This window comes from Pezoporus wallicus, unplaced genomic scaffold (genome assembly GCF_028554395.1).
Source record: "Pezoporus wallicus isolate ANWC-B61680 ecotype Strahan unplaced genomic scaffold, APGP_CSIRO_Pwel_v1 contig_4901, whole genome shotgun sequence".
Lineage (NCBI taxonomy): Eukaryota > Metazoa > Chordata > Aves > Psittaciformes > Psittacidae > Pezoporus > Pezoporus wallicus.
This window is the reverse complement of record NW_026640354.1, coordinates 76,380-101,343: the sequence shown is the minus strand read 5'-3', so window position 1 is coordinate 101,343 and position 24,964 is coordinate 76,380. Positions and strand designations below refer to the sequence as shown.

At 38.8% G+C, this 24,964-nt stretch overlaps 1 protein-coding gene across 1 annotated transcript in view; it reads right to left on the bottom strand.

Moving 5' to 3' along the window:
- IMPG1 (interphotoreceptor matrix proteoglycan 1) overlaps positions 1-19,256 on the bottom strand; it is a 63,506-nt gene extending 44,250 nt beyond the window's left edge. The window contains exons 1-2 of the mRNA XM_057418824.1: positions 18,657-19,256; positions 7,395-7,628 (exon numbers count right to left, since the gene is read on the bottom strand). Coding sequence (XP_057274807.1) covers positions 7,395-7,628; positions 18,657-18,723 — 301 coding nt within the window. The 5' untranslated portion in view covers positions 18,724-19,256. The remainder of the gene's footprint in view (positions 1-7,394; positions 7,629-18,656) is intronic.
- Positions 19,257-24,964: the final 5,708 nt, after the last annotated feature.

Here is a 24,964-nt window from a genome sequence, read left to right as displayed (position 1 = left end):
AAGGGAACTTAATTTATTGGATGCAAACTGATTATGTGAAACACATAACAATGGAGATTTTTACATATTCAATTGGCTCAGTCCTTCTGCAAGAAAGCTGTGAAGTTCAGATGCAGTATGTTCCAAAATACATTAGAATACCTATTTTGGCTTGGCATCTAGTTTTTTGATCTATTTTTCTAGCAGTCGGAACTCTGTCAGGCATTTAAGGGAAAAATTGCAAAAGATAAGTTCCTGCTGCAAAGACCTTGCTCTCTAGCACTGAGACATGCATGAATATGTGAGGGAGAGGAGAAAGCAGCAGCAGCAGCTAGTTCATAAAGGTTTACTTTCCATTGATGATTCTGGAAATGCAGGTCTTGCATATGTTTGCAGAAGTGAGGTTTTGAGAGTCACAAAGGTGGATGGTCAGGTGGGCCTATGCTTCTGAATAAACTTTTGAAAACGTCTTGCTGAAGTTTCCTCTTCTTTGTAAGTTGAAAAGATCCCAGAGGATGAACTGTTTCCTCCTCTAGACAGCCACTGCCTACCTGACTAACTATGCTAATATATATTGGGTTATAGTTAGATACCACTCCACACACAAAATATTTGCGCTTCAGCAATTGCAGCTGGAGAAGACTGGAGAGTGAGACTAGATGAGAACAACAGCTCTGCAGACACCAAGAAGGAGGAGGAGAGGAGATGCTGCAGGTGCTGGAGCTCAGATTCCCTTTCAGTAACCAGCATTTCCTGTCCCTCTGTGCTGGGGGGAAGGAGGTAGCAAAATCAGGAGTGAAGTTAAGCCTAGGAAGAAGGGAGGGGTGGGGGTGGGGATGTGATTTTAAGATTTGGTTTTTATTTCTCTTTATCCTATTGTGATTTGATTGTTAATAAATCAAGTTTTCCTCAAGCTGAGTCTGTTTTGCCTGTGACAGTAATCAGTGAATGATCTCTCCTTGTCTTTATCTTGACCCATGAGTCTTTCATTATGTGTTTTGTCCCCTGACCAATTGAGGAGGAGAATGATAGAGTGGCTTTGGTGGGTTAACATACCACACACAGGCTGTCCTCTGAAATCTGTGTGTGGTGGATTCACAGATACTGTGCAGTGTCTGAACTCAGTTGTGTAGGATAACCAACATGGCTCTGTGCCTGCTAGAACCAATGTCTTTTGAACAGAACCAGTTCAGTTTATCTCAGCTGTTGCTATACCTTCCCATTCATGGGTGATGACTGCCTCTGTCACTGCTTGCTGATTGCTCTGGTATTAGAGTCAACAAAGCCAGCTATACTTTTGGCTTTGTGAAAATATAATTTACATTCAAGATGAAGGAACACTTATCCAAAATGTTGTTTAAAGTTAAATACTTTTGTAGAATGCTATCTTCAAGCATTAGAAGTAAAATTTAAAAAAAAGCTTGCTAGCAATTTAAAAGCTGTTGCCTTTAGCACTTTGCAAAGCTCATTACTGTGAGAAGGGACATTTATTTTCAGTACTTGATACCTGCTTTGCCTTAGAGTGAGATAATTATCTGTATCACACAGTATCACTGTATGTTAGAGATTGGAAGGGACCTCGAAAGATCATCTAGTCCAATCCCCCTGCCGGAGCAGGAACACCTAGATAATGTTACACAGGAATGTGTCCAGGCGGGTTTTGAATGTCTCCAGGGAAGGAGACTCCACAACCTCCCTGGGCAGCCTGTTCCAGTGTTCCGTCACCCTCACTGAGAAGAAGTTTCTTCTCAAGTTTAAGTGGAACCTCTTGTGTTCCAGTTTGTACCCATTACCCCTTGTCCTATCATTGTTTGCCACTGAGTAGAGCCTGGCTCCGTCCTCGTGACACTCCCCCTTTATATATTTATATACACTAATAAGGTCACCCCTCAGTCTCCTCTTCTCCAAACTATAGAGACCCAGGTCCCTCAGTCTTTCCTCATAAGAGAGATGTTCCACTCCCCTAATCATCTTCGTTGCCCTGCGCTGGACTCTCTCCAGCAGGTCCCTGTCCTTCTTGAACTGAGGGGCCCAGAACTGGACACAATACTCCAGATGCGGTCTCACCAGGGCAGAGTAGAGGGGAAGGAGGACCTCTCTCGACCTACTAACCACCGCCCTTCTAATACACCCCAGGATGCCATTGGCCTTCTTAGCCACAAGGGCACAGTGTTGGCTCATGGTCATCCTGTCGTCCACTAGGACCCCCAGGTCCCTCTCCCCTACACTGCTCTCTAACAGGTCGTTCCCCAACCTATACTGGAACCTGGGGTTGTTCCTGCCCAGATGCAGGACTCTACACTTTCCCTTGTTATATTTCATCAAGTTACTCCCTGCCCAACTCTACAGCCTGTCCAGGTCTCGCTGGATGGCAGCACAGCCTTCTGGCGTGTCAGCCACTCCTCCCAGCTTAGTGTCATCAGCAAACTTGCTGATAGTACATTCAATTCCCTCATCTAAATCATTGATGAATATATTAAATAATACCGGTCCCAGTACTGACCCTTGAGGCACTCCACTAGTTACAGGCCTCCAACTAGACTCAGCCCCATAGACTACAACTCTCTGGCTTCTCTCCTTCAGCCAGTTCGCAGTCCACCTCACTACCTGATCATCCAGTCCACACTTCCTCATTTTAGCCGCGAGGATGCTGTGGGAGACTGTGTCAAATGCTGTGCTGAGGTCAAGGTAGACCACATCCACCTCTCTGCCATCATCCATCCACCGTGTTATTTCCTCATAAAAGGCTAAGAGATTGGTCAAACATGATTTCCCCCTGGTGAAGCCATGTTGACTGCCCCTCATAACCTTCTTATCCTTGATATGCCTTAAGATGGTACCAAGGATAAGGTGTTCCATCACTTTCCCAGGGATGGAGGTGAGGCTGACCGGTCTATAGTTACCCGGGTCCTCCTTCTTGCCCTTTTTGAAGACTGGAGTGACATTTGCTTTCCTCCAGTCCTCAGGCACCTCTCCCATTTTCCAAGACTTGGTAAAGATGATGGAGAGTGGTCTAGCAATGACTTCTGCCAGTTCCCTCAGCACCCGCGGGTGCATCCCATCTGGACCCATGGATTTATGGATGTCCAGATTGCTCAACTGTTCTTTAACCCATTCCTCATCGACTAAGGCAAACCGCTCCGTCGACCTGACTTCATCTAAGGTCTCAGGGGTACAGGGCTCTTCAGGACTGCCTGCAGCAGAGTAGACAGAGACAAAGAAGGCATTCAGTAACTCTGCCATCTCTTTATCTTCTGTCACCAGGGCACCCATCCCGTTCATCAGTGGGCCTACATTGCCTCTGGTGTTAGTTTTGTCTGCCATGTATTTGAAAAAGCTCTTTTTGCTGTCCTTGACCCTTCTTGCCAGGTTTAATTCTAAGGAGGCCTTAGTCATCCTAGCTGCCTTCCTACATCCTCTAGCAGCAGCCTTATATTCCTCCCAAGTGGCCAGCCCCTCCTTCCATGACCTGTAAACTCTCCTCTTCCACTTGAGCATACACAGCAATTCCCTATTTAGCCACGCAGGTCTCCTGGCCCTCTTCCTTGACTTTCTACGTGTCGGGATGCTCCGATCTTGAGCACGGAAAAAGCAGTCCTTGAATGTCAACCAACTATCTTGGGCCCCTTTACCTTCAAGCAGCCCTGCCCATGGGATTTCCCCTAGCAATTGCTTGAAAAGGCCAAAGTTTGCCCTGCTAAAGTCCAGGGTTGCAATTCTACTTGGTATTCTACTAGTCCTGCCACACAAGATCCTGAACTCCACCATCTCGTGGTCGCTGCAGCCAAGGCAGCCCTCAACCCTTACTGCTTCGACCAGATCCTCCTTGTTAGTGAGGATGAGATCCAGCAGCGCTCCTCTCCTGGTCGGCTCATCCACCATTTGCAGGAGGAAGTTATCATCCATACACTGGAGGAACCTCCTGGACTGTGGCTGGGTTGCCGAGTGGTCCTTCCAGCAAACATCAGGGAAGTTAAAATCCCCCACGACGACCACGGCCTGTGACTGTGAGGCCGCTCTCAGCTGCCTGTAGAAGGCCTCGTCAACTTCCTCACCTTGATCCGGTGGTCTGTAACAGACACCTACAACAATATCCCCCCTGCCAGCCTGCCCCTTAATTCTCACCCACAGACTCTCAACTCGCTCATCATCTGTCCCTGGACAGAACTCGGTGCATTGTAGTTCCTCCCGCATATAAAGAGCAACCCCACCACCCCTCCTGGCTGGCCTGTCTTTCCTGAAAAGGACATAGCCCTCCATGACTATATTCCAGTCATGTGAGCTGTCCCACCACGTCTCTGTAACTGCCACCAGATCATAGTCCCTGACTTAACACAGGTTTCCAACTCCTCCTGCTTATTTCCCATGCTGCGCGCATTGGTGTACAGGCATTTCAGGGAGCGAGCTGAGCACACCGATTTCACCCTAGGATTATAGGAGGCCTCCCAGTCTTCATTAATTCTGGAGTGCTGCCCCACTGGGGCAAGTCCAGCTACAAGCCCATCCCCCTTCGAATCTAGTTTAAAGCTCTCCAAATGAGCCCTGCTAATTCGTGCCCCAGCATCCTTTTCCCTCTGTGAGACAAACCTTTCTCACTTGTCATTGTCCAGACTGGTGCCCTATAAAACCAGCCGTTATCAAAGAATCCAAAGCCCTGCCTGTAGCACCAGTCTCGAAGCCAATTGTTCATGAACTGAATCTTCCCATTCCTTCCCACATCAGTGGAAGATGGAAGGAGAGAGGAGAAGATCACTTGAGCCCCAGACTCTTTCACCATCTGCCCCAAGGCCCTGTAGTCTTTCTTCATCCCCCTCAGACTGCGGGAAGCAGCTTCCTCCCCACCTGTCTGGAAGACCAGCAGCGGGTAGTAGTCTGTTGGGTGCACCAGGTTGGGGAGCGCCCAGTTCCTATCTGTATTTCATATTGGTGTGTCTGAAATTAGTATAATCAGTTTTTCTAGGTATTTTCTAAGCTTGCTGTAGGGGTGAACTCACCTAGCTGTGTCAGGGCACCTCAATAATACCTCAGAAACAACCTGCCCTCCCAGTAGAGCAGCTGCATGTGGAGCAGATGTGGTCAGACTATTAAAAAGGAATATGCTGTCTTTTGAAGAGACTTGCTCATTATCAGCAAGCACCTAAGCTGCGTTCTATCATCTTTTTCTTACAACTCTGTTATCTGTTCTTCTGAGCATGAACTGGTGAATAAATATATACTATTTGATGAAAAGTAATCCAGTTACCAGAGTTTAGTAAACATGACACCTGCAGAGCTGAGGAGGTGTCACAGATGATTCCATGCATGAGGGACTGTCTTCATGGTGACTTAAGCTACGGTGTCTTATTGGTATAGGGTCACATTAGGCTCAGGGTATCAAGTAGCAACTGTCTGTGCCGCTTTGTGTTGTGTGCTCATTCCTGAAAGCATGGAATAGGTATATGTAAAAAAAGTTAGGAAAAAAACTTGTACTTTTTCTTAGGAAGCAATGAAATGAGGGCAGGTATGATCCATAGTGCCATTACAATTCTAAATGGAGGGGTGGAAGTGGTCTCCTAGACTTTAGATACAGAAAAGAATGGACATAAAGGTACAAAATTATTGTTCCATGGATAGGCATATGCTATGAGACCCCATTGTGTCTACCAGATTATCTTTTCATGAAGGCTTGTACTGTCACTACAGCTTCGAGGATAATGCTTGCACCAACACATTGTCACTTTTACCTTTTTTCATTTACCACTTTCACCAGGTAAATTGACATGCTCAGCTGGGAGGACAGAAGGCTTGGGTTTGGATCTTTTCTTGAAGGAATGATTTTTTTTGTTTTTGAGTTTTTAACAAAAGACATTGTAATTGAAAATGTGTAGATATTCAGGGGAGCAGAAACACCTTTTTGCTGAATGAGCGGAAAAATTATTCAGCTGCAGTCATCTGTTCTCTTTTATACTTTTGGGGAAGTACTCCAGCTTCAGCTTCAGAACTGGATGATGCCTACGCAGAGAATTTTGTGAGTGTAAGACACTGCTGAGAAAGAAGAGGCATAAGTTTAAACCTGCTTGCACTACAAGACTCAGAGATCCCAATATTCCATCTGATGGGTTGCTCTCCAGAAAGGTGGTAGTATTGTCATCATCAGTTTTTAAATGAAAATGTCCTAGTTGCAGTTCTTTGAGTTAAGGTCAATGATACCAGCCTTTCCCAGGATAACTTACTTTCGGGGATATGACCAGTGAGTTTTAGAAACTTTGAAGATTGATTACTATTTAAGAAAGGCTTCTTGGATCAGTCTCTTTAAAACATTTCAGAATTCTGTCTAATTGAGTTGGAATTCATTCCGACAATGGACACCAAATGTGTTTGTATCTATAGGAACTGATAAAGACATTGGTGTAGTTTGTCTATTCTGCCTATAGCAAGTGGACCATGGATAAAAATTTTTGCAGCTCTGCATCTGGGTTTTATATCAGCGGGAACTAGCTGGTTCGCTGAAAGAGAACTGAGGAGCAGGCAAGTTAGATACATGCAACTTGCATTGGTTGAAGTCCAACATAGAGATCAAATAGGTAAGCAAAGCTGATTTAAGGAATATGCTAGTTGATTTAGAGAGATGTTACCTTAGATGCTTGCATCCTAGAAGTGCTGACTGGATTTTAGAATTAGCATTGGACCATCTAGCTAAAGCACAGAAATATGCATTTTTCTAATGCAAATTTGAACAACCACAGAATGAAAGACTGGGAGAGGTAGAGGGAGGAAGAGAGGAATCATGAAAAACATGGACCTATTTTCACTGTGCTCTCTAGAGGCTGAATTGGACTGGTAGTTCTATAGGCTTTCTACAATCAAGAGAGGTAAAGAAGGGCTGGAGAGGGAGTGAATTAATTGGGAAAGCGCAGAAAAACATTCTAGGCATTTTAAAATTTAGACTGAGGTCTTTGAACTCCTGGCAATTATCTCAGTGTTTGCATCATGCCAACACTGCCACAGACTTAATATTAACTACATATCCACCAACTTTTTTATGCAGTGACTGATGAATAGTTTCATCACTTGTCTTGAGCTGGTGGGGTTAATTCTGAGTAGCAATGATGATACTGCACTTTTGAGAAAGCTGGTACATCCTTACACAGTAATGCAAGCATAATTTGGTCTTCATGTTCTGCCATGCTAGAACACTATGCAGTTACACTAAGTTCATCAGTCTTTTGAGTGCATTGTTTGTTCTGTTCTGGTAACTGTCTGCCTTGAATGATGCTGATGTACAGGAAACATTTGATTGTCTGTGTAAAAATAAAGCATAAAGCAAATAGCATGTACATTGCCCGGAGCAAGAGAACAAGATTCTGGATAATTGTTTCTTCAATTAAAAAGAAATATTTTCAAGAAAGAAGTATATACTGCAATCATGATCTTACCTCTTAATCTATAATAAGCTTGGTGACTTGCCAAAATCTGCTTCACTGATTCTTGTGGGCAAACTTTCACACCAGTTGAGAAAAAGGATGACCTCTTTGTTCGGTGCTTTGCCATGTCAAATATCCGCCTTATGGTTGATATTCTGGACCTCTTTGTTGTTCTTTCTGTTTTTTCTGACCCTGAGGCCTCTGCAAGATGTTTGGCTTCACCACGGTTTAGTTTATTAGGGATTTCTGGAAAAGAAGAAAAGCGAGCATGTACATAAACATACATTGCATAGGCAGTAGGTATCCAATGCAAGACCATGTCTGGAAACTGGCAAGGACCTGAGTGTTCTTTTTGTTACGTTTCATTGGTGTCAGTGACTTGACTGAATTACTACGCTGAAGAGAAATGCCCTGTGATCACACGGGGGAACTGGAACTCAAGAGACCTGGTATCTGATTTCCTTATATCTCAATACATGATTCCAGGACACACAGGGTAAAATTTTTCAAAAGCCCTAAGTTTTGTTTTCTGAAGTGACTTTGGGTTAGATCCACAAAGTATAGTTAAGTGCTTGAACTTAATGCTACAGCATCTCATCTGTGAGCATGTCACCTTGTAGAGAAATTTACAGTACAGTGATAACAGTCTGGAGCTTGGGGACAGTGAAACATATCTGTGTCAGCTTACAGTATAAAAAGGTGTCTATGCTAGCAGGTAAGTAAAATGAGAAATAGTTGTACCTTAAATCTGCACCCTTTTAAGATATTCTTATCTTTCCTTTGGGCTTCAAAGCACATCTCCCTTCACATCAGGTTCATGGACTTGAACCCATCCCAAGAACTGGACCCTGAAACACTTTTATTTCCAAGAGCTGAACAGAAGTTTTATTGAAAGAAAATGCTGTTTCCAGTCTCCCTTTTTTGCTCCACAGTGTGCTTCTCTCTCCTTCCCCCACATAGACTAGAATATTAATCAGAGCAGACTGCAATTATATTTCTTTGCCACCCAATGATTGGTGGTGTATCTCAATAAATCTCTATTTTTGGTAAAGTGGAACAACTACAGTAGAAAAAAGTGAAAACAGTGAGGGGGAATTGGAGATCTAGGCTTAAGTTTTACTGATGGAGCTATTCAGTTACAAAAAATGTTTCTAGGGTGTCAAAATGGCCTCAAGCATAGGAACCCCCATCTTAAAAGGCGCATAAAAATTCAGGACTTAGTTTGTTCACTTCCAAAGTGCTTGTGATGTGGTATTACGTGACATAGCAAAATTTAATGTAAAAATTTTGATGATAAAAGTAGCATCTCAGGTACACATTTAAATGAGCTGGAATATGGCATTTTGCAGGATCATGTAACAAGCAATTAGTATCTGAGATCGTCTTCCAAAATTTTGCATACATTTTAATAAAAACGTTAAAGTTAATTTGGAAATTCTTTTGTTGGGTTGCATTTTCATACATTCGATGCAGTTATTACAGAATAAAAATAAAGAAATAACATAAACAGAATAAAAGATATTTTGAAAGATCTGTTTTGAAAGGAAAGTGTAAAATTTGCAGATAATTGGAAAACTTTAAGGGAGAAAATGAAAGAAAGACATAGAATATGTGTATCTGAATGATGAATTGAAAAAATTGCTTTGAAGAATGGTTTAAAAACTTGTTAAAGAAGAATAAAGGGAAATAACAGGGCTTACTGTGGCTGTAATACTATAAAAATAAATTATTAGTTTGCTGGAAAAGAAGGAATGTAATGCTGCATATAACACACTAATCATGTTCTTAGGCAAATCAAGAGAAAATAAAGAATGTGAAAACACATTATCTTGGTAATCTGGAACTGTGTTAAATGTTTAAAGAAAAGTGGGCAGATGACGAGAAAAATAATTGAAAGGCATGAAAGGCACGCTGTTAGAAAAAGGATAGCTCTTGGAGTAAAGAATGAGAAAAGCTCTACCATATATGTTGGTGTTCATATGTGTATGTATATATATATGTTTCAGTTCTTATTTAACTTCAAAATGAACACTTAATCCTTACTGTGTAGAAATCATATATTTATTATGAGATAGTTGGTACTCTAGTATGGAAAAAAGTTGACTGCTTGATTATGATAAATATTATATGAAGATGGGGTTATACAATGAAAGCAACAGGTGGTTGTTAATGCTTTGTAAAGCATGTTGGAGGCAGCAACCTCTGCACCAACTGTTTAGTTGTTGCAAGGTAATTTCAAATAATGCAGTCATATAGTGTTTGCTGTTAAATGAACTGGAAGTAATTTTTCCACAGTAATGTCAGATCATGAACCATAAATACAGATTGCATAAAAGGAATTTCCCCTGTGAAAACAGGGCTCTGGGTTCATCAGAAACCACAAGTGGCCAAACATCGGATCAGTTAGACATTAATTATTTGAATGATACGTGGGGTGCGAGAGAAAGATCCAAATGCCATTGAAAACTCAACGCAGATTTCTGAAATCCTCTAGGAGAAAATGCCAAAAATTTCTATGGAAAGTAGGCAGTTGTGAGTCTGTTACCTTTTACAAGATATATTAACTGTAAAGGATCAGCTGCCCAGGCAGTCTGACCAACTGGGGCAGAGGATTTTGTCACTAAGCACTTTGCCAGCATTCGCGTGGAGTAGAGGCCTTTCTTGAAGGATTTGCTTCTTCCCCAGGATTTACCCCTAAGTTTTTAACTTGAATTAAGAATTGCATTATTCATAACACTGACAAAGGAGATTCTTCTCAAATGATTGTAGCAATGATTTCAAACTCTGATATGACAGGTTTACTGTTGGGCTTTTTAATCTGAGAAGGTAACCATGCATTCTCTGCTTCCAGCTGTCACTGTTCTGCTAGCCCGTTCAGGGGAGGCATAATTTCTTTCTCTTTTCATTCTTTCGTTTCAATTTCCATATTTTTTTTTAATTTGTGTGTGTGTGTGTGTGTGAGGGATCTGTTGGTTACGTATACTTATTGTAATAGGTTTAATTTAATTTATATCTTGTGGTTAATAAATTTCACTTGCTAGAGTAAACTTTTGGTAACACTGATTCTTGAAATCACCTTTTTTACTAACTTAAGCAAAATTTGAACTAGAGAAATCAGCCCCTCTCTCTACATGAATGTCCAAAACTTCGTAATATTTGCTGAATGTGAATACAAAACCTGTCTTCTGGTATAAACAATATTTGTTCATAATTCTTCAGTCCTGTGCTTTCCCTTGCACCTGTGTAAATTCTGAACTGAGAATTCTTTACTTAAGACTGCCAGAGGGCTCAGCCACATCATTTCCTGTAGTATGCATCCATCTGCAACTTTTCAGATGCTTTGTTTTCAGTGTCGTGGGTTGGGAAAAAAAATATCACAAAAGACTTGTGCTATTATGAAATTGAACCTATTAATTTTAGCTGATCCCTTTTTACCACGCAACACAGTAACTGAGTAAACTGGAGTGGTGCAAATTTTACAGATCATGTAAAAAAAAAAAAAAAATCCAATAGTACTGGGCTGTTTTACTTAAGTGATTTTCGTAATTTTGTTCTTGTTCTCTTTTATCAAGAGAACAGTATGCCATTAATATATTTAGTGTTTACCCTGTCCAATTTGACTTTTTAATTCTGTTGTTTCACAAAGATGACTGTCTCAGCTTTACCTTTCAAAAGTATGTCTGAGATTTTTAGTTTGCTTTGACAGTTCTAGGGCAGAAGGGCAGATAACTGTAAGAGTCCTATAACAATTTACTGCAATTTATCTTAGTCTGTAAGGTGTCCTAAACAAAGCTGTAACTGTACTTTATTCTCACATGAAAGAATTTTCATCATTCACCCCATTTTCTACGTGGCATACTTGAGGAAAAAAGTTGCTATTGTTTTACCAAGGTGATCTACAGGGTCACTGTCAGCCATTATTAAAATTTGGAGTTCCTGACTTCTGGGCCTGAACTTAGACAAATACAGCAAAAGACTTTCAAAATATGGCAAAGTAATTTCCCAAATATTCCCAAAATTTCCCAAGCATTCTTATTCATACAGGGCCTAATCGAAGTGCTTCGATGTTCATACAGGTCTCTCAAGCACATGGTATCGTTTCTCGGGTTTTGTTTTCAGACAGGTAAATGGTATTGATCTCTCAAATTAAAAATCTAAAATCATTAGAATTAGGCCAGGCCTCACCCCTGTGGTTTTATTAAATTTATACCCTCATTAAATTAATCATTAAATTATTACATTTATATCCTCACTAAAAAAAAAATAAAACCAAGTCAGGAGAAACAGATTTAAAAAGAGACAGTTCCTATGTGGTTTCAATAATCTGCATTGTGAAAAGGGAAATTACATCAATATTTACCTGCATTCTAGAAAAAAAGAGTTTAAAGCCATTCAAATAATTGGCCAGTGTTTCGTTGTTGGGTTTATTTTCCTTTTATAAACACAGGAGCAAGAAAATTGTATTCATACTATTTTTTTGTATAACTGTAGAAGATGCTTTTCTACACAGCTTTATTCATTAGTAGCTGTTGATAGTATCAGTTTTGAGCAGCCTCCAATTTTATTCCGGGTTTTGGGTTTTTTTTTCCGCAATCTCAGTGTAGCAACATTTACCTACAGCATTAACTTGGAAGTACACATTTGGTTTCATTTGACCTTAGGAAGTTAAGATGTCATTGTATACAAAGAGAAGAATTTAAAATATGATAATTAGAGGTTTCAGCGGCAAAATTCAAAGTGACATCAGCACAAAACTGTTGAAGGGGCTTAGATGAACAGGGACAGATTAAAATATGGCATGACTTTATCACCAAATGCAGCCTAAATCCTCCATGAGTACTAGGAGCAGCACCCATCTTCTCCTAGAGAAACATGCAACAAGTTTTATCCTCCCATGCAGATGCAGAACTAAAGGCCCAGCCCTTATACTCTTGCTGATGTCAAGGGCTGCTTTGCCAGACACTATAGATCTGCCTGTGTTTGCATTTCCAAGTTTGTTTTCACAACCATGAAGTCTCACAACTTAAAGAACTGGAAAGTATGGAATCCCATATTAGAAAAGTTAATACTAATAATTAATCCGCTCATGTCTTGTCTCTGAGAGATCAGTGCTCTTAAACACAAGGTTACATGTCTTGCCTGTACTTATATTGGGGTCCAATATACCCTTTAACTACTTTATATACACATTGGAAGAACTTTGAGAGTAATTATTGAGGGGACTCTGCCCCAGCAGTTATTGCATTCTGGTGGGTAATAGGTCTTACTTGTGAACTAAGTGTGGTAGCTGAGGCACAGCAGAGAACTATGTTCGGATCTCACTTCTCCATGTTTAGTGTACATAGCCAGTGAACTGCTGGGGAAAAAAAGTATCCACTACTGTGGGAATGTTTTGCTGACAGATAAGGAGCTGACATTGATACCTAGCTTCAGAAGAAGATGAACAGCGGCCAGGGAAGAATGCCCATGCTCCTAAAAGAGAGGAAGAAGCCTAAGGCATTTATATTAAAAGTAATTAATTTTAATTCCTCAAATGAATATTGACAATTATAAGGTTTGTAGTCCCGTTTGGTATGTTGGCTTGTGTGAATGACATTCTTAAATGTCACTAAATAGCAACATTATCCATGGAATGAAGCCTGGGTATCTGACTGTGCCAAAGAAAAAGCTATGGGGGCCAGCTCCAGGACACAGCTGGGAAGACCATGTTCAGCTGACCAGTGTTCACTAGAAGACTTCCTGCATGAATACCACAAAGATGGTGTCTACACACTACAGAACCTTTCATGTACCTACTAATATATTGTGTTGTGCAAGACATGGCATTGTCTTAAATGTCAGGGAGGTGCTAGGCACTGCCTGTACAGTGGGAACTTGTACTGAAGACAAAATACATCTGATCCTTGTTTCTCTTGCTTGGATTTAGCATGACAAAACATCACCTGCACTTGTTCACAAGCCATGGTCAAGCTCTCTATGATACAAGAGCAGAGCTCCTGGCTCCTGGTTAAAAGGTGAGTTCTGTAATTGTCAGCCTTTTAAAGACTGTGTTCCTGTTTTGAATTAGACCTGTACCAAGGGTTTTTCCTTGAGATTTTGAGTAAGTGGCTGGTTTTCATAAATCCTGCTTCTTGGTGGGAATGCGTGATAATACTCCTTTAAACATTTATGGAAGATAAAGAATTATTGGAAGATGAAGAATTTAGTTGCTCTTAACTTAGTATCTCTTTCAGACAGATAAGTGCAAATTCTGGTCAAGAATCTTCCTTGTTATTCATCAGCTCTACTAACTTCTGCTGCTGGAATTCATAAAGAATACCAAGGGCCATCTATGGTTTCATGCCAACATCTAAATCCTGTAACAGTCTCTGAAGGTCCATGACCCAGGCTAGAAACATCATTGAAGAATGACTGGTTTTAATGTCGACATATGAAATGTATCTATTCATATTTCCTTGGCCATCTTAGAAACATTTGACCTGAAATGCCGTTCTATTATCTGATATGGTTTACATCAAAGGATACAAAAAAATGCTTTATTCTTTTAGCATAGTTTTTGGAGGGATGTGTCCAATCCGCCATGATGAAGCACTTGTGCACCTCTGCTGGTCATTTTCTAATCTGTCTTAATCAAGATCTGGAATCTTGATACTTTGAGAAAGTCAGTGAGACAACACAAGTTCAAGTTCCAGTGATATTTTGCTGTATATATGAACATTTCAACAATTTTGATGGTGTGAGTCAAAATGCTGCAGTATAGAATAGGCTTATTGAGGTAACTGCATTCAAATATGATGACAATTAGGATGATTGGCATATGAGAAATCTTTAGGAGTGAGAACCCATAGTGCCATCTCTTTGCATTAACTTGTGTGGTTGGAACTGTTCAAATTTACTCAGAGTTTGGAGCACTCATCCTGCAATACAGTCTGCACTCTCTGGCTAATTTTCTTCATCTCATTTTGACAGAGAATGCCTTGGACTTAACCTTACTTAGTTATGTGTCAAGTTGCATAGACCAAGTTAGGTTGGGAGGACACCTGGAGGTCACCTTGTCCAATTTCTTGCTCCAAGCATGGCCAGTTTCTGGGCTAGATGAGATTGATCAAGTTTTGAGGAAGAGAAAAGGAAAAAGAACTTGATTAGAACTGTCTTCATTTTGTGCTGTAACCATAAAATCACAAAATGAAAGCTGAGTGCCTTATTGCTTCTTACCTGAAACTGCTGGGGCTTCTATGGTCTCTGTTGAATCATATGTATGAAATATGTACCTGGAGCATACCCACTAAAGCTGGTATTTCAGGTAGCAGGGTCACCAAGACTTAATATTCAATTAGGTGAAGTCTGAGAGAGTACTGAAAGATTCAGAGGAACCCATAAGAAGGTAATTTTGGGTCTGCGCAGAAGTAGAAATTCATAAGCCAATAGAACCTCATCACTGCAAAGATAAACATGGTGGTCTAAGTACAATTAGCTTTGTAGAGATGAGTCTGTGTCTTTCCGCTTTGCAGACATCTATGTGACTAGGCAGTTGCTTTGAGAATCAGCCTGCTGCTTCTAAAACCAACTGTCTTAGCATAGGAACCAACTGCTGTTGTCTTCTATGACTGCAATGCTTCCTACAGGTCAGGGCTTCAGTTTCTGTGTTACACCTGAGGTCTTCTTGCTTTCGTGAAATGAGGATGACAGTGTTACTCTGTCAGATATATTATAAGGTTTATACTGCTGGCATGCTTGCAGAAAATGATAAGGTGTGCTGCAATTATGTAAGGGTATATAAACATACCTACACTCTATCAGGTGTCAGCGTACTCCCAAGTGATTGTTAATCTTATGTTTCAAGATGTGCTACTATTCTGAAGTGTCTGTCCAGTAAATAGCAGCTGATAGTGACTGTATGCCAGTATATACGTATAGACAAGCAGACAGGTCAATAGATATTTCTTTTTAGGAAGTGTTGTTCAATATCACTCATTTCTGAGGGGAAGCAATTGTTTGCAATGCAGCTGGAATTCCAAAGTGCAAAGCACATGGAATGTGCAGGATAGTGCACTTAATTTCTGATAAAGGTGGAAGGATTTTGTGATCTTATTGTGAACAGAAGACTCATTTTAATCACAGAGGGATTCAGAATAGGACAGAGGTAGAAAAGCATAGAGGAAAAAAATTATTTAAAATATTTAAAAGCACCAAAATGCATACAGTTTTCCTTCTGGGAATATGACAGTGTGTGTGCTGCATCTGATGATTCTTTGCCATATCATTTAGTGCACTGCTGAAGCCACTAGGACAATTAGTTGAGAAATTAAGAATGCAATAAACAGTAGTCTGCATTTCTAGCAGGTTAAGACTCTAGGCAAAGTTACTTTATTGCAGCTTGTAAATTAATTCCCTGTAAAGGGGAAAACCCTGTTACTATTAATAGTGATCATTTTGACCACAGCTGTTTTCAGAGAAAAAATCCCACATATCTAACTGCTCATTCACACACAGTTCACTAATCATTATGGTATGGATGTGATTATAGCTGGAATTAATCTTTAAGGTTCAGCAACAATATTCTAGTATTTTTATTCAGGTTTGGCTTTTAGCCAGAAAATAGATAAGATTAAATCCCACATATAATGCAGTGCTACATTTTTAGAAAAGGAATAAAAGTTTACTTTTCACAGTTTAATTTTCACAACCAGGAAACATAACTTTAACTTAGTAGTTCTTATTTTATGGATGAAAGTAGAAAATTATCTTAGTTCAAAAAGCAGATGTCTTCTTTTTTTTTTCTTTAATTTTTGAAGCCTTATATTCTTTGACTTCCCTTTCCCTTTAGCAAAAATTTGCTTAACCTTTTTTTCAAGTGCAATTATAGTAATGAACATCTTCAGCACTTAGTGTTGAACTGGAACAGCTGAGCAAGTCAGAATGCATTAAAATGATTTCATAGAGCACACACAAAGCCTTTGTGTCCTCAAGGATGGCTGAGTAAACAGCAGATATTTGCTTGCTGAATAAAAAATAACACTAAACAGCCTTGGACAGTCTCTGGCTCCCTTAAATTTTCAGTATAAATTGCTAAGATCTACCCAGCAACAGTGTATGTTTTGGGGAGTTCAGAGTTTCTCTGTACTTTGCTAGTTGGTCTGGGTTTTCAGTGGTTTAGAATTCAACAGTTAAAAATTGCTCTAGTGTCTTATTTTGTGCATAGATTTTTTTGCTATTGCAAAGTTCTTATCCCCTCACTTTTCTTTCCCATTTTAGAGATGATTTGTGTCAGGACAGTAGCAAAGACGTGAGTTCAAGTCCTGAAGTAATATCCTGGATTCTGGCACTAGTCATGGCCAAGGGTAAACACTCTCTCTTTAAAGACTTTGTTTCCTGCAGTTTCCTGTTTGCTTACTGTGGAATTGGAGGTGCTTCTGGACAGCCTCCAAATGGCAGCATCCTTGCTCTAGTAAAGAAGTTAAATATAAGCATTAAGTCTTTTGAGATGTGTGTGCATATACTTGGGAAAACATAATTTTAAAATTTTATATATGTTATGACTATGTGACAATAAAAGGTAATTATTTCACATTTATGTATATCATTTACATGCATGTATGAAAAAAAAATCTTTTTACTCTCAAAGCTATGAAAAATGAGCAAATCACAACACTGCTATGTAAGCAAGATGTTACATGACGCTTATTATTGGTCATTGTTTCCTTAGAGTTGAAAACATTCTATGCACCAAACCTTCTACTACAACTCTTAGGAAAATAACACACAGTTCTGTATAGCCTCCCAGGATTTTGCTGAAGTCTCTTATGGGAAATAAGTTGTAACATAGAGTCACACTGTACAATGGTTGAAACTGTGTGACCCCACTTTTTACATTGTCGCATTCTCAGATCGTAATTATAAATGCGGACTGTAATGATGCCATGAAGCATGCACAAATTACCTGGAATTCATTCTAGCTCTTTCCATCATAGAATATGCAACTTAAATGCAAAAGTAGTGCACTTTGATATAACTTTTCTTCTTGTCAGATATGAACTGTCACTCATTCTCTCACTTTTTGTTACATTTCCAAAATACCATTAATTGTTAAACGACACTATTTAAATGGAATTAAACAGTAAACTCAAAGAGCAACAGAATATAAACCTAGCGTTAATTAACACATGACTTTTTCCCAAGGAGTTTTTCAGCACTGTAATTGACCACTAGGGAAGATTTACATCATTTCAGGGAGATAAAAGAACTGCGTTCTTTATTTTTTCTTTAAAGAAAATCGGTGCAAAGAAAAACAGGACCAAAAAAAAAAAAAAGTGTAAATAAAAATTTCTATGTATTATTGACAGCAGATCCTGTTTTGTTTCACACCATCTCTTTAACAAATATTTAAATGCCATTGAGGAGACTTCCCTTTTATCACTTCACATTCTTTGCATTTAATTAATGAGTGAGATTGACATAAATAGGAGGTCATTGACTTGGGCAAGCATAAAGCAGCTGTAATGTTGACTTTTAATTCAATTATGTAAATATCAAAGCATAGATGGAAAAGTTAGTAAGAAACCTCTCCCAAAATTAAATATGTTCCCCAAGGCTCTAAATGTATTGAATATGGAACTGAACAGGGAAAACTCACACCATCATACTTTTTTTGTTGTTAAAGAAGACTTAAAATTACTGTGAACTTTTTACTGTTTTTAAAAGGAGCAGCAGTTAGCTGTTGTGCTAAGTACAGGAGCTGTCTATATTTGTTTTCTTACAAATAATTTTACAATTATAGCTAAAGTAATCCTTAACGGTATTGCATTTTTTCTATATTTGCCAGTATGTTTGATTCCTCCAGAATTTGTATATATATAAAAGTTTCAGATGTTTCTGACAATGGCTAGTAAATACAAAGATATACTTTGTTTCAAGGATAACAGACCATCTTTAACAATTTCAGCACTGAGACATTTTTTAGCTATTATACCTCTTCCCTACAATTGTTTCTGAAATTATATTTTTTCATAACAGAACATGTGCAGATAAATGAAAACTAAATGGCATCTCATACAGAGATTGTAAAGCCTGGGAAACACACATAAGAACTCTTGCTAGTGTTTCTTTTCCAACTTTATAGCAGTGTCAGTAACTGTGTTTTCTCTAGCTGAATTGTCGAAATACCAAATTCCAAACAAACAATTTTGTAATATGAAAATAACCTGATATTTCAACTTGCTTTTTTTTCAACAGAAACAATGTAAATTCATATAAGCATTTAATATATGAACTTACCTCTGCTTCCCTGAACTTGAAGAGCAAGGCAAATGATCAAAAATATTAATCCAGTTTTCAAATGCATGCTGTCTACTGATCATTCACAGTTTTCAAGATCAATAATGCAGGAAATCAAAATATTTAAGTCAATTAAAATAATTTTCTTTTCCTTAAACAACTAAATAAAGTTCCCACAAATCTTCCCTCTTTTTTTTTTTTTCAGGTATCCCAGCCTTGTACTGCATTGACTTGCAACTAAGCAAAGAGTGCAACAGGTGCCAGAATGCTGGAGCTGGGCAAACCCCTGCAACACACACACTTAGCCTGGGGAGCTGGAGGGGTAAGACAAGAGTGACGAAGTCTTAAAAAAAAGCAGTGTCTGTTTCTGGAATAATCTGTTTATCTGCTCCTCAGACATAATCCCTCTTACGGTCCAGCTAGAAGAGCTTTCTTCATCTTATTAACCTTCTGGAGCAGCATCTGTCAACCCCAGAAGACTTCAGTGGCACCATGATAAACAACGGAAGTCTCTTCTACTGCTCATTGCCTTTGAACATTGATCCTTTGGGCATTCTGGAGGTACTGCGTGTGAGCAGAGGCGAAATCATGGCAGGAAATAATTGTACTGTTTCCAAAAGAGTGATCATAGACCCCAGGGAACTTTCTTTGAAGAGGAAGACAGCCTTTTCTGAAAGAACATACTATACTCAGCTTTTTCTACTGCATGTGTCTTGGAAGCTGCTCTCCTTTCTCATACCAAAAGGTTGCCGTTGCAATGTTCCTGTTGGGGCAGTGATGATGATGATCTATGACAGCAGGGCAATGATGATTCAGCAGTAAATTGCAGCAATATTCAAGGCTGGCACAATCTGATGCCACACTGGAAATGGGGGAGGGAAGATGTTTCAGGGAGGAAGAATAAGAAACGGTGGTAGGAAATGCTGTTTCAACCGCATAGCTATAATCAGGACAAGAACTGGCAGCGAGTGAATACACTTTTCAAACAGCTTTGTTCCAGTCTCCCAAATAACTATTCTGGTTAAATATTTGGCACGTGTAAGAATTCTAGACTTACTTTTTATTTTCCAGGACATTTTTTGCTGTATTACATCTAGAAAAGTTACCATGTGGGCACTTGTAATGGTCTGTACCCCTTAGAGATTTTTGTGAACTGTGCTTTAACATAGGAAGTATCTAGACTGGCAGCAAGAATCTGTAAGTGCAAGTTACTTTCAGAACAACCTTCATTTGAACTCAGTCAGTATTCTATTTTTACTTAGGATTTAAACAATTGTAACCTTCCTCCCTTCCCAAGATTGCCTAATTTTAACTGCTAAGACCAGATAGTTCAGAGATAGGTCTGGGACCAAATAAGATCTGCTTTTTTTTTTTCAATTTTTATTTTCACAATCTTCTTATGATCAGTGCTTATATTAATGCTTTATGTTTATTGCTTCATGCATCTTGTTTTATTGTTCAAATAAAACTAATTAACAATACCTTGCCAGCAACACAATGCAAAGTAATGGTGGAGATAATCAGGATTTCCACTGGAGATAATTCAAATAATACCTAAGGATTATTCTTTAGCAGTAGCAATATTTGTTTTTTATATTTTATGTATCATAATCATATGCTATATACTGTAATCATATAAGTACCTCTACAAACCGTGTAAGCTTTCGTAAGCATGTTACTGTCTAAAGGTGAAGTTTCCCCTGTTATCTAATTTTAGTTGTTTCAGCTCTCAACCTGCAACAACTGGAAATGTGGGGAATTTTTCTCAGGTGGGATCTGCTGTTTCAGGTGACATCTGAAAGTGCAGGATTGGCATAAATCAGATTATTTTCTCAGATCACCTTAGGTTCCAAATTTCCCATGAAATTCGATAGGAATGTGATCCTTTAATTCTATTATAAATTAAAAAAAAAAGCATCAGACTGCATTTTGAAAATGTGCAATAAAGATTTACTTAATTACTCTGCAGAGACTTGTCAGTGACGCAAGAGCCAGGAATCAAAAATCCTTCACCAACCTTTCATTTAAAAACATGTTTTTGAGTCTTTCATGTACTGGAAGAGACAAACATTTAATAAAACATACTCGTACCTTTCAAAGACAAAGGAACATGAACAATCCCAAACACACCACAGTGTTTAGTGTCAGGTATGGCTTAAGGAAAATACTGAGCTCCATAGGTAAACTGTGACTAAAAATTTGTAGGGCAGGAGTCTGCACACTTTGAGATGATGCTTAAGTCATGACTATTTTAAGCTCTTTTCTGTTAAGGCAATGCCTTCTAGGTATATGCATTTAAGAAACTTTGTAAATAACCTTGATAACTGCCACAAGGGAAGCAAACAAGAATGATAAACACTCATTAAAGCTAAAGCAATATTCTCTAGGGACCACTCCATCTCCAAGTACTGTAGTGCTTAATTACAGGTCACTGTTAATTAATCTAAAAGTATTTCTTCTAGTTCATGTGCTGTCATCAATAATATATATTCCTAAAGAGATGATTAAAAGAATTCTACTGAAATTCAATAGTGCATTATAAATACACTACCAAGACATGGAAAGGATGAAACTGTATGCTAAAATATACATTCATCCAGGATAAGTGCTTGTAAATGGATTAAATCAGAGCTGTTAATGGTCACCTCAGTGAATTGCTGCACATACCTAGAACAATAAACCAATGTGCCATTTAAATACAACTAAAGCTGTTTCCTTTGCTTGAAGAAAAATCACAGTTTAGGCTGTCAAGGACTCTGCTTAGAAGAATTTTGATGTAAACTGCTGGTACTGCTGGGGCTTTCATCTCATAACTATGATCTAAAAGTTGCTATGCATAGTGCTCAATTTTAGGTACCCTATATGTGTATAAAAACCAGCCAACTCATTTTACCCATACAAGTGAGTCAGATTCTATACCATCAGAGTCAGTCTGTAACACCTAAGTTTGACTTCTGGTTTTAGCTGTCTCAAGTAATTTCTCCTACTGGTCTAGCCAGCTGTTTTCCTTATACTTTCCATGCTGTGTTCACCTAAGAGGCCTGTCCAGCCCTGAAGAAGGGAAGATATATAATTACAAGGTACAATACAAGTCTTTCTCCGGCACTCTTTATTTCCATAGGAGCCAGATTAGCACCTGGCAGGCAGCATGCAGCAGGCATAGCTTTAGACTTCTGATTAAAAGTGAGGAAACCCGGGTTTTTCTGCTCCCTTTTTTGCTGCTGAGTCTGGACAAACCAAGCCCTGTATCTCAGCCTCCATATCTGCAAATGGAGGGGATGACCCTGGGAGAGAGAGAAAAATTTCTGTAGGAGCAAACAAGGTAACACATGTAAGGAAGAATGGGTTTTTTTCCTTGCCTTTCTCATGCGTTAAAATATAAACAAAATATTTCACAAATTATTATTTTAAATTTTAAGAACAGTATATTATTTTTGATGTTCTGGTGTACATAGCAAATATAGGCATCCTGTAGTGGATTTAAATAGCTTGTCATGAAGAGCATGTCTTTTTGCTCTTTGCCCTTTTCCAGTTGGGCAGTATTTGTATTTTGCCCTCTACTGCTGTGCAGCCACCACTGAACTAATGCAAGATTTATATTTACTCAGTCAATTAAATAAAAAAACCCCAAACACATAGCTCTCAAGACAGTAAAATAAACCCTTTTTTTCTTCTGTTTTTATTTATATTTTGTAGACAATTCCTCTTTCTGGTGTCTCTTTTTAGTAGCAGGGAACAAACATGATCACATCAGGGAAAGCCAGTTTGAAACTAAGCAAAAAATTTTCTCCCTGAAGGAACTGATCAGTGTCCACATGTTGTGCTTGCAAATGTTCTCTTGTGTTTCAAACCAAATTTTGTCTAACACATGTCTTCTGGAAATTCTTACATTTTACCTTCAAAACAAAACTTAGCCAGTATATCCTGGAAGGCTGCCATATAACTCATTTTGCTGGTGGCCATAGTGACAGCACTGGGATAATGCACTACATTTCTATTTGGGTGTCTTTTATATTTTTATCTGCAGCTTGCTGGGACAATAAATTTCACAATTTAATTCTGCATTTTATGAAAATTTATTTCCTTTATATAAGAATCAGAAGGAATCTGACAAAGTCAGGAGCACTAGATCATCGAGGAATGGGATATACATGCTGATCCTGTTGCACAAAGTCTGTTAATCACCAATAGTCAAACACTGTGAAGGCAAGCTAAGAACTGGATCACTTTTCCTTGCCTATTCCTTGTATTATTTCCCTACCTATTTATTTGCCATAAATATAGATAAATTACTAGATTAACTGGGTCTTTAATCTGACCCCACGTGACTACTGTTAAGCACTGAGCTGTGGTACAGACTAACCTGCCATTAAAGTCAAGTCTACCCAGTAGTTTTAACAACTCCTGCTCAGACTGAATGGTGTCGCATAGTTATCTGTTTTCTCCAAAACAAGGAGCCTGATGCTCTGTTCTATAGTTGCAGCAAACATTGTGGAATTCTGGTCTGAACACAGAATTGAAGCAGGTGATAATGCAGTTGTCCCTTTTCATGAACATAAACCTAGACCTCTTCTTCAGTTGAAAGGTATTTTCAAGATTCTCTAGGGTCTTTAAAAAGCTTTGCTCTTTTGCTGTTATTTTGCAGTTATGAAGTCCTAAAACCCTTATAATTTAGAATGGGAAAAAATATTAGGTGCATACATTTACATGATGAGTCACAGATACATCTCTAATGACTGCTTGACCCAATCATCTGTGCTTTCTTCTAAAACTTTTGATACTGTACACTGTTAATTAATGTATTTAGATGCTGTTTAGTGTGATAAGAGAGATAAGGGTGTGGAAAAAAGAGTGGTATTAACAGAGTAATTCAACATAATTAAGAGGAAAATGCCCCACCTGACCTCATGCACTTGCTTATGTCCCAAAACACAACTTTCTATTATTTTAGGTGCTTAAGCTTACATCATGGGGAGCCATGTAATAAGCTGAGACATGTTCCTTCCTATGCTCGACAAATTGTTTTTCTCTTGATGCTCAGAAAGGATCTTTCTAGATTTAACTGATAGAGTTATCTAATGGAAGCAAGCCTGCAGAGTGTGGTCTTTTACAATACGTGTTTTCCAGTCAGAAGCATGAACATAGAAGAAGCTGGTAGGTCAGTTTCTTCTTATAGTAATGGGAGAACATGTTTAGTAGTGAGTGAGAAGGCAAGAAGGGAGATATATAAAGTATTCGGTGTGCTTGTATCTCTACAGAAGTTTAGATTTTCCTTCTTTGAGGGAGTTGGCACGAGCAAATAGTTACTCTTTATTGCTTAGCCTAATGCTGTTCAGTTTTTTCTTTCAGTTTTTCTTTCAGTTATTCCTTGTCATGCACAGTGACTGCATTTCTTTATCAGTGTTTTACTTTCTAGGTTTACCACAGGAAAATGAAGTATGAAATGACCATATTTCCTGTGCAGACGTCTGACCTGGTAGGCAAGAGTTTTTGGCTCAAGGAAAAGTCTTGCAAAAAGCCCTAATTTGTGCTCCAGTGTTATGTGGTGCTGAAGCTGTTGAAAAGAGAGAAATTAAAAATCTACCTGGAAAGATAAAAATATGTGTAAGTGTATGGAAATTATGGTGGAAACTACGTAATTTTTTTATACTTTACTGCTTCTGACTCATGTTTTCAGGAGGAGTGTGTGTTGCTTTTGTTTTTGGTGTGGGACAGGTGAGCGTCAGCAGGACTCTTATGGACCTGACCCTACCCTGGAACTTCCTGATCTGTGTGTGTGACAATAACTGTCATTAACAAAGTTAATGGCTGTGATAATGTAGTTTCAGCAAGAGTAAAATCTAAATTCCAATATTTTCTTAACAAAATGTAGGAAAATTGGAAGAATTAGTGCGGAGGTTGCATTTAACTAGACCTGTGAAGGCTCAGAGAATTTTTTAAGTGATGTGAAGACTGCTGTTATCCTTATTATTGGTCTCTTTGCTTCAGTTACTTTCAGTAATGAGCCTACTGTGTTTGAACTCTGAGAAATGCTTTGAAAAACGTCTTCTTTCAAAGATGCTTTAAGAAGCAGGTTATATGTCAACTTGGCCTCTCATCTAACAAGCTTGATTTGTGCTTTTGATAAATTCCCATCTCTATTCTATCCAGCTGACAATATCATACTTGTCATTTTTACATAATGGATTCTGTGTATGTGCAGAAGCTTGTTTTCCCAGTACTGTTGCTTCTGGATCCCTCCGTGGAATCTCAGAAAGTTAACTGCTGTAGTTACCACCATCAAACTTGTTCATGGTTTATTCAGTATA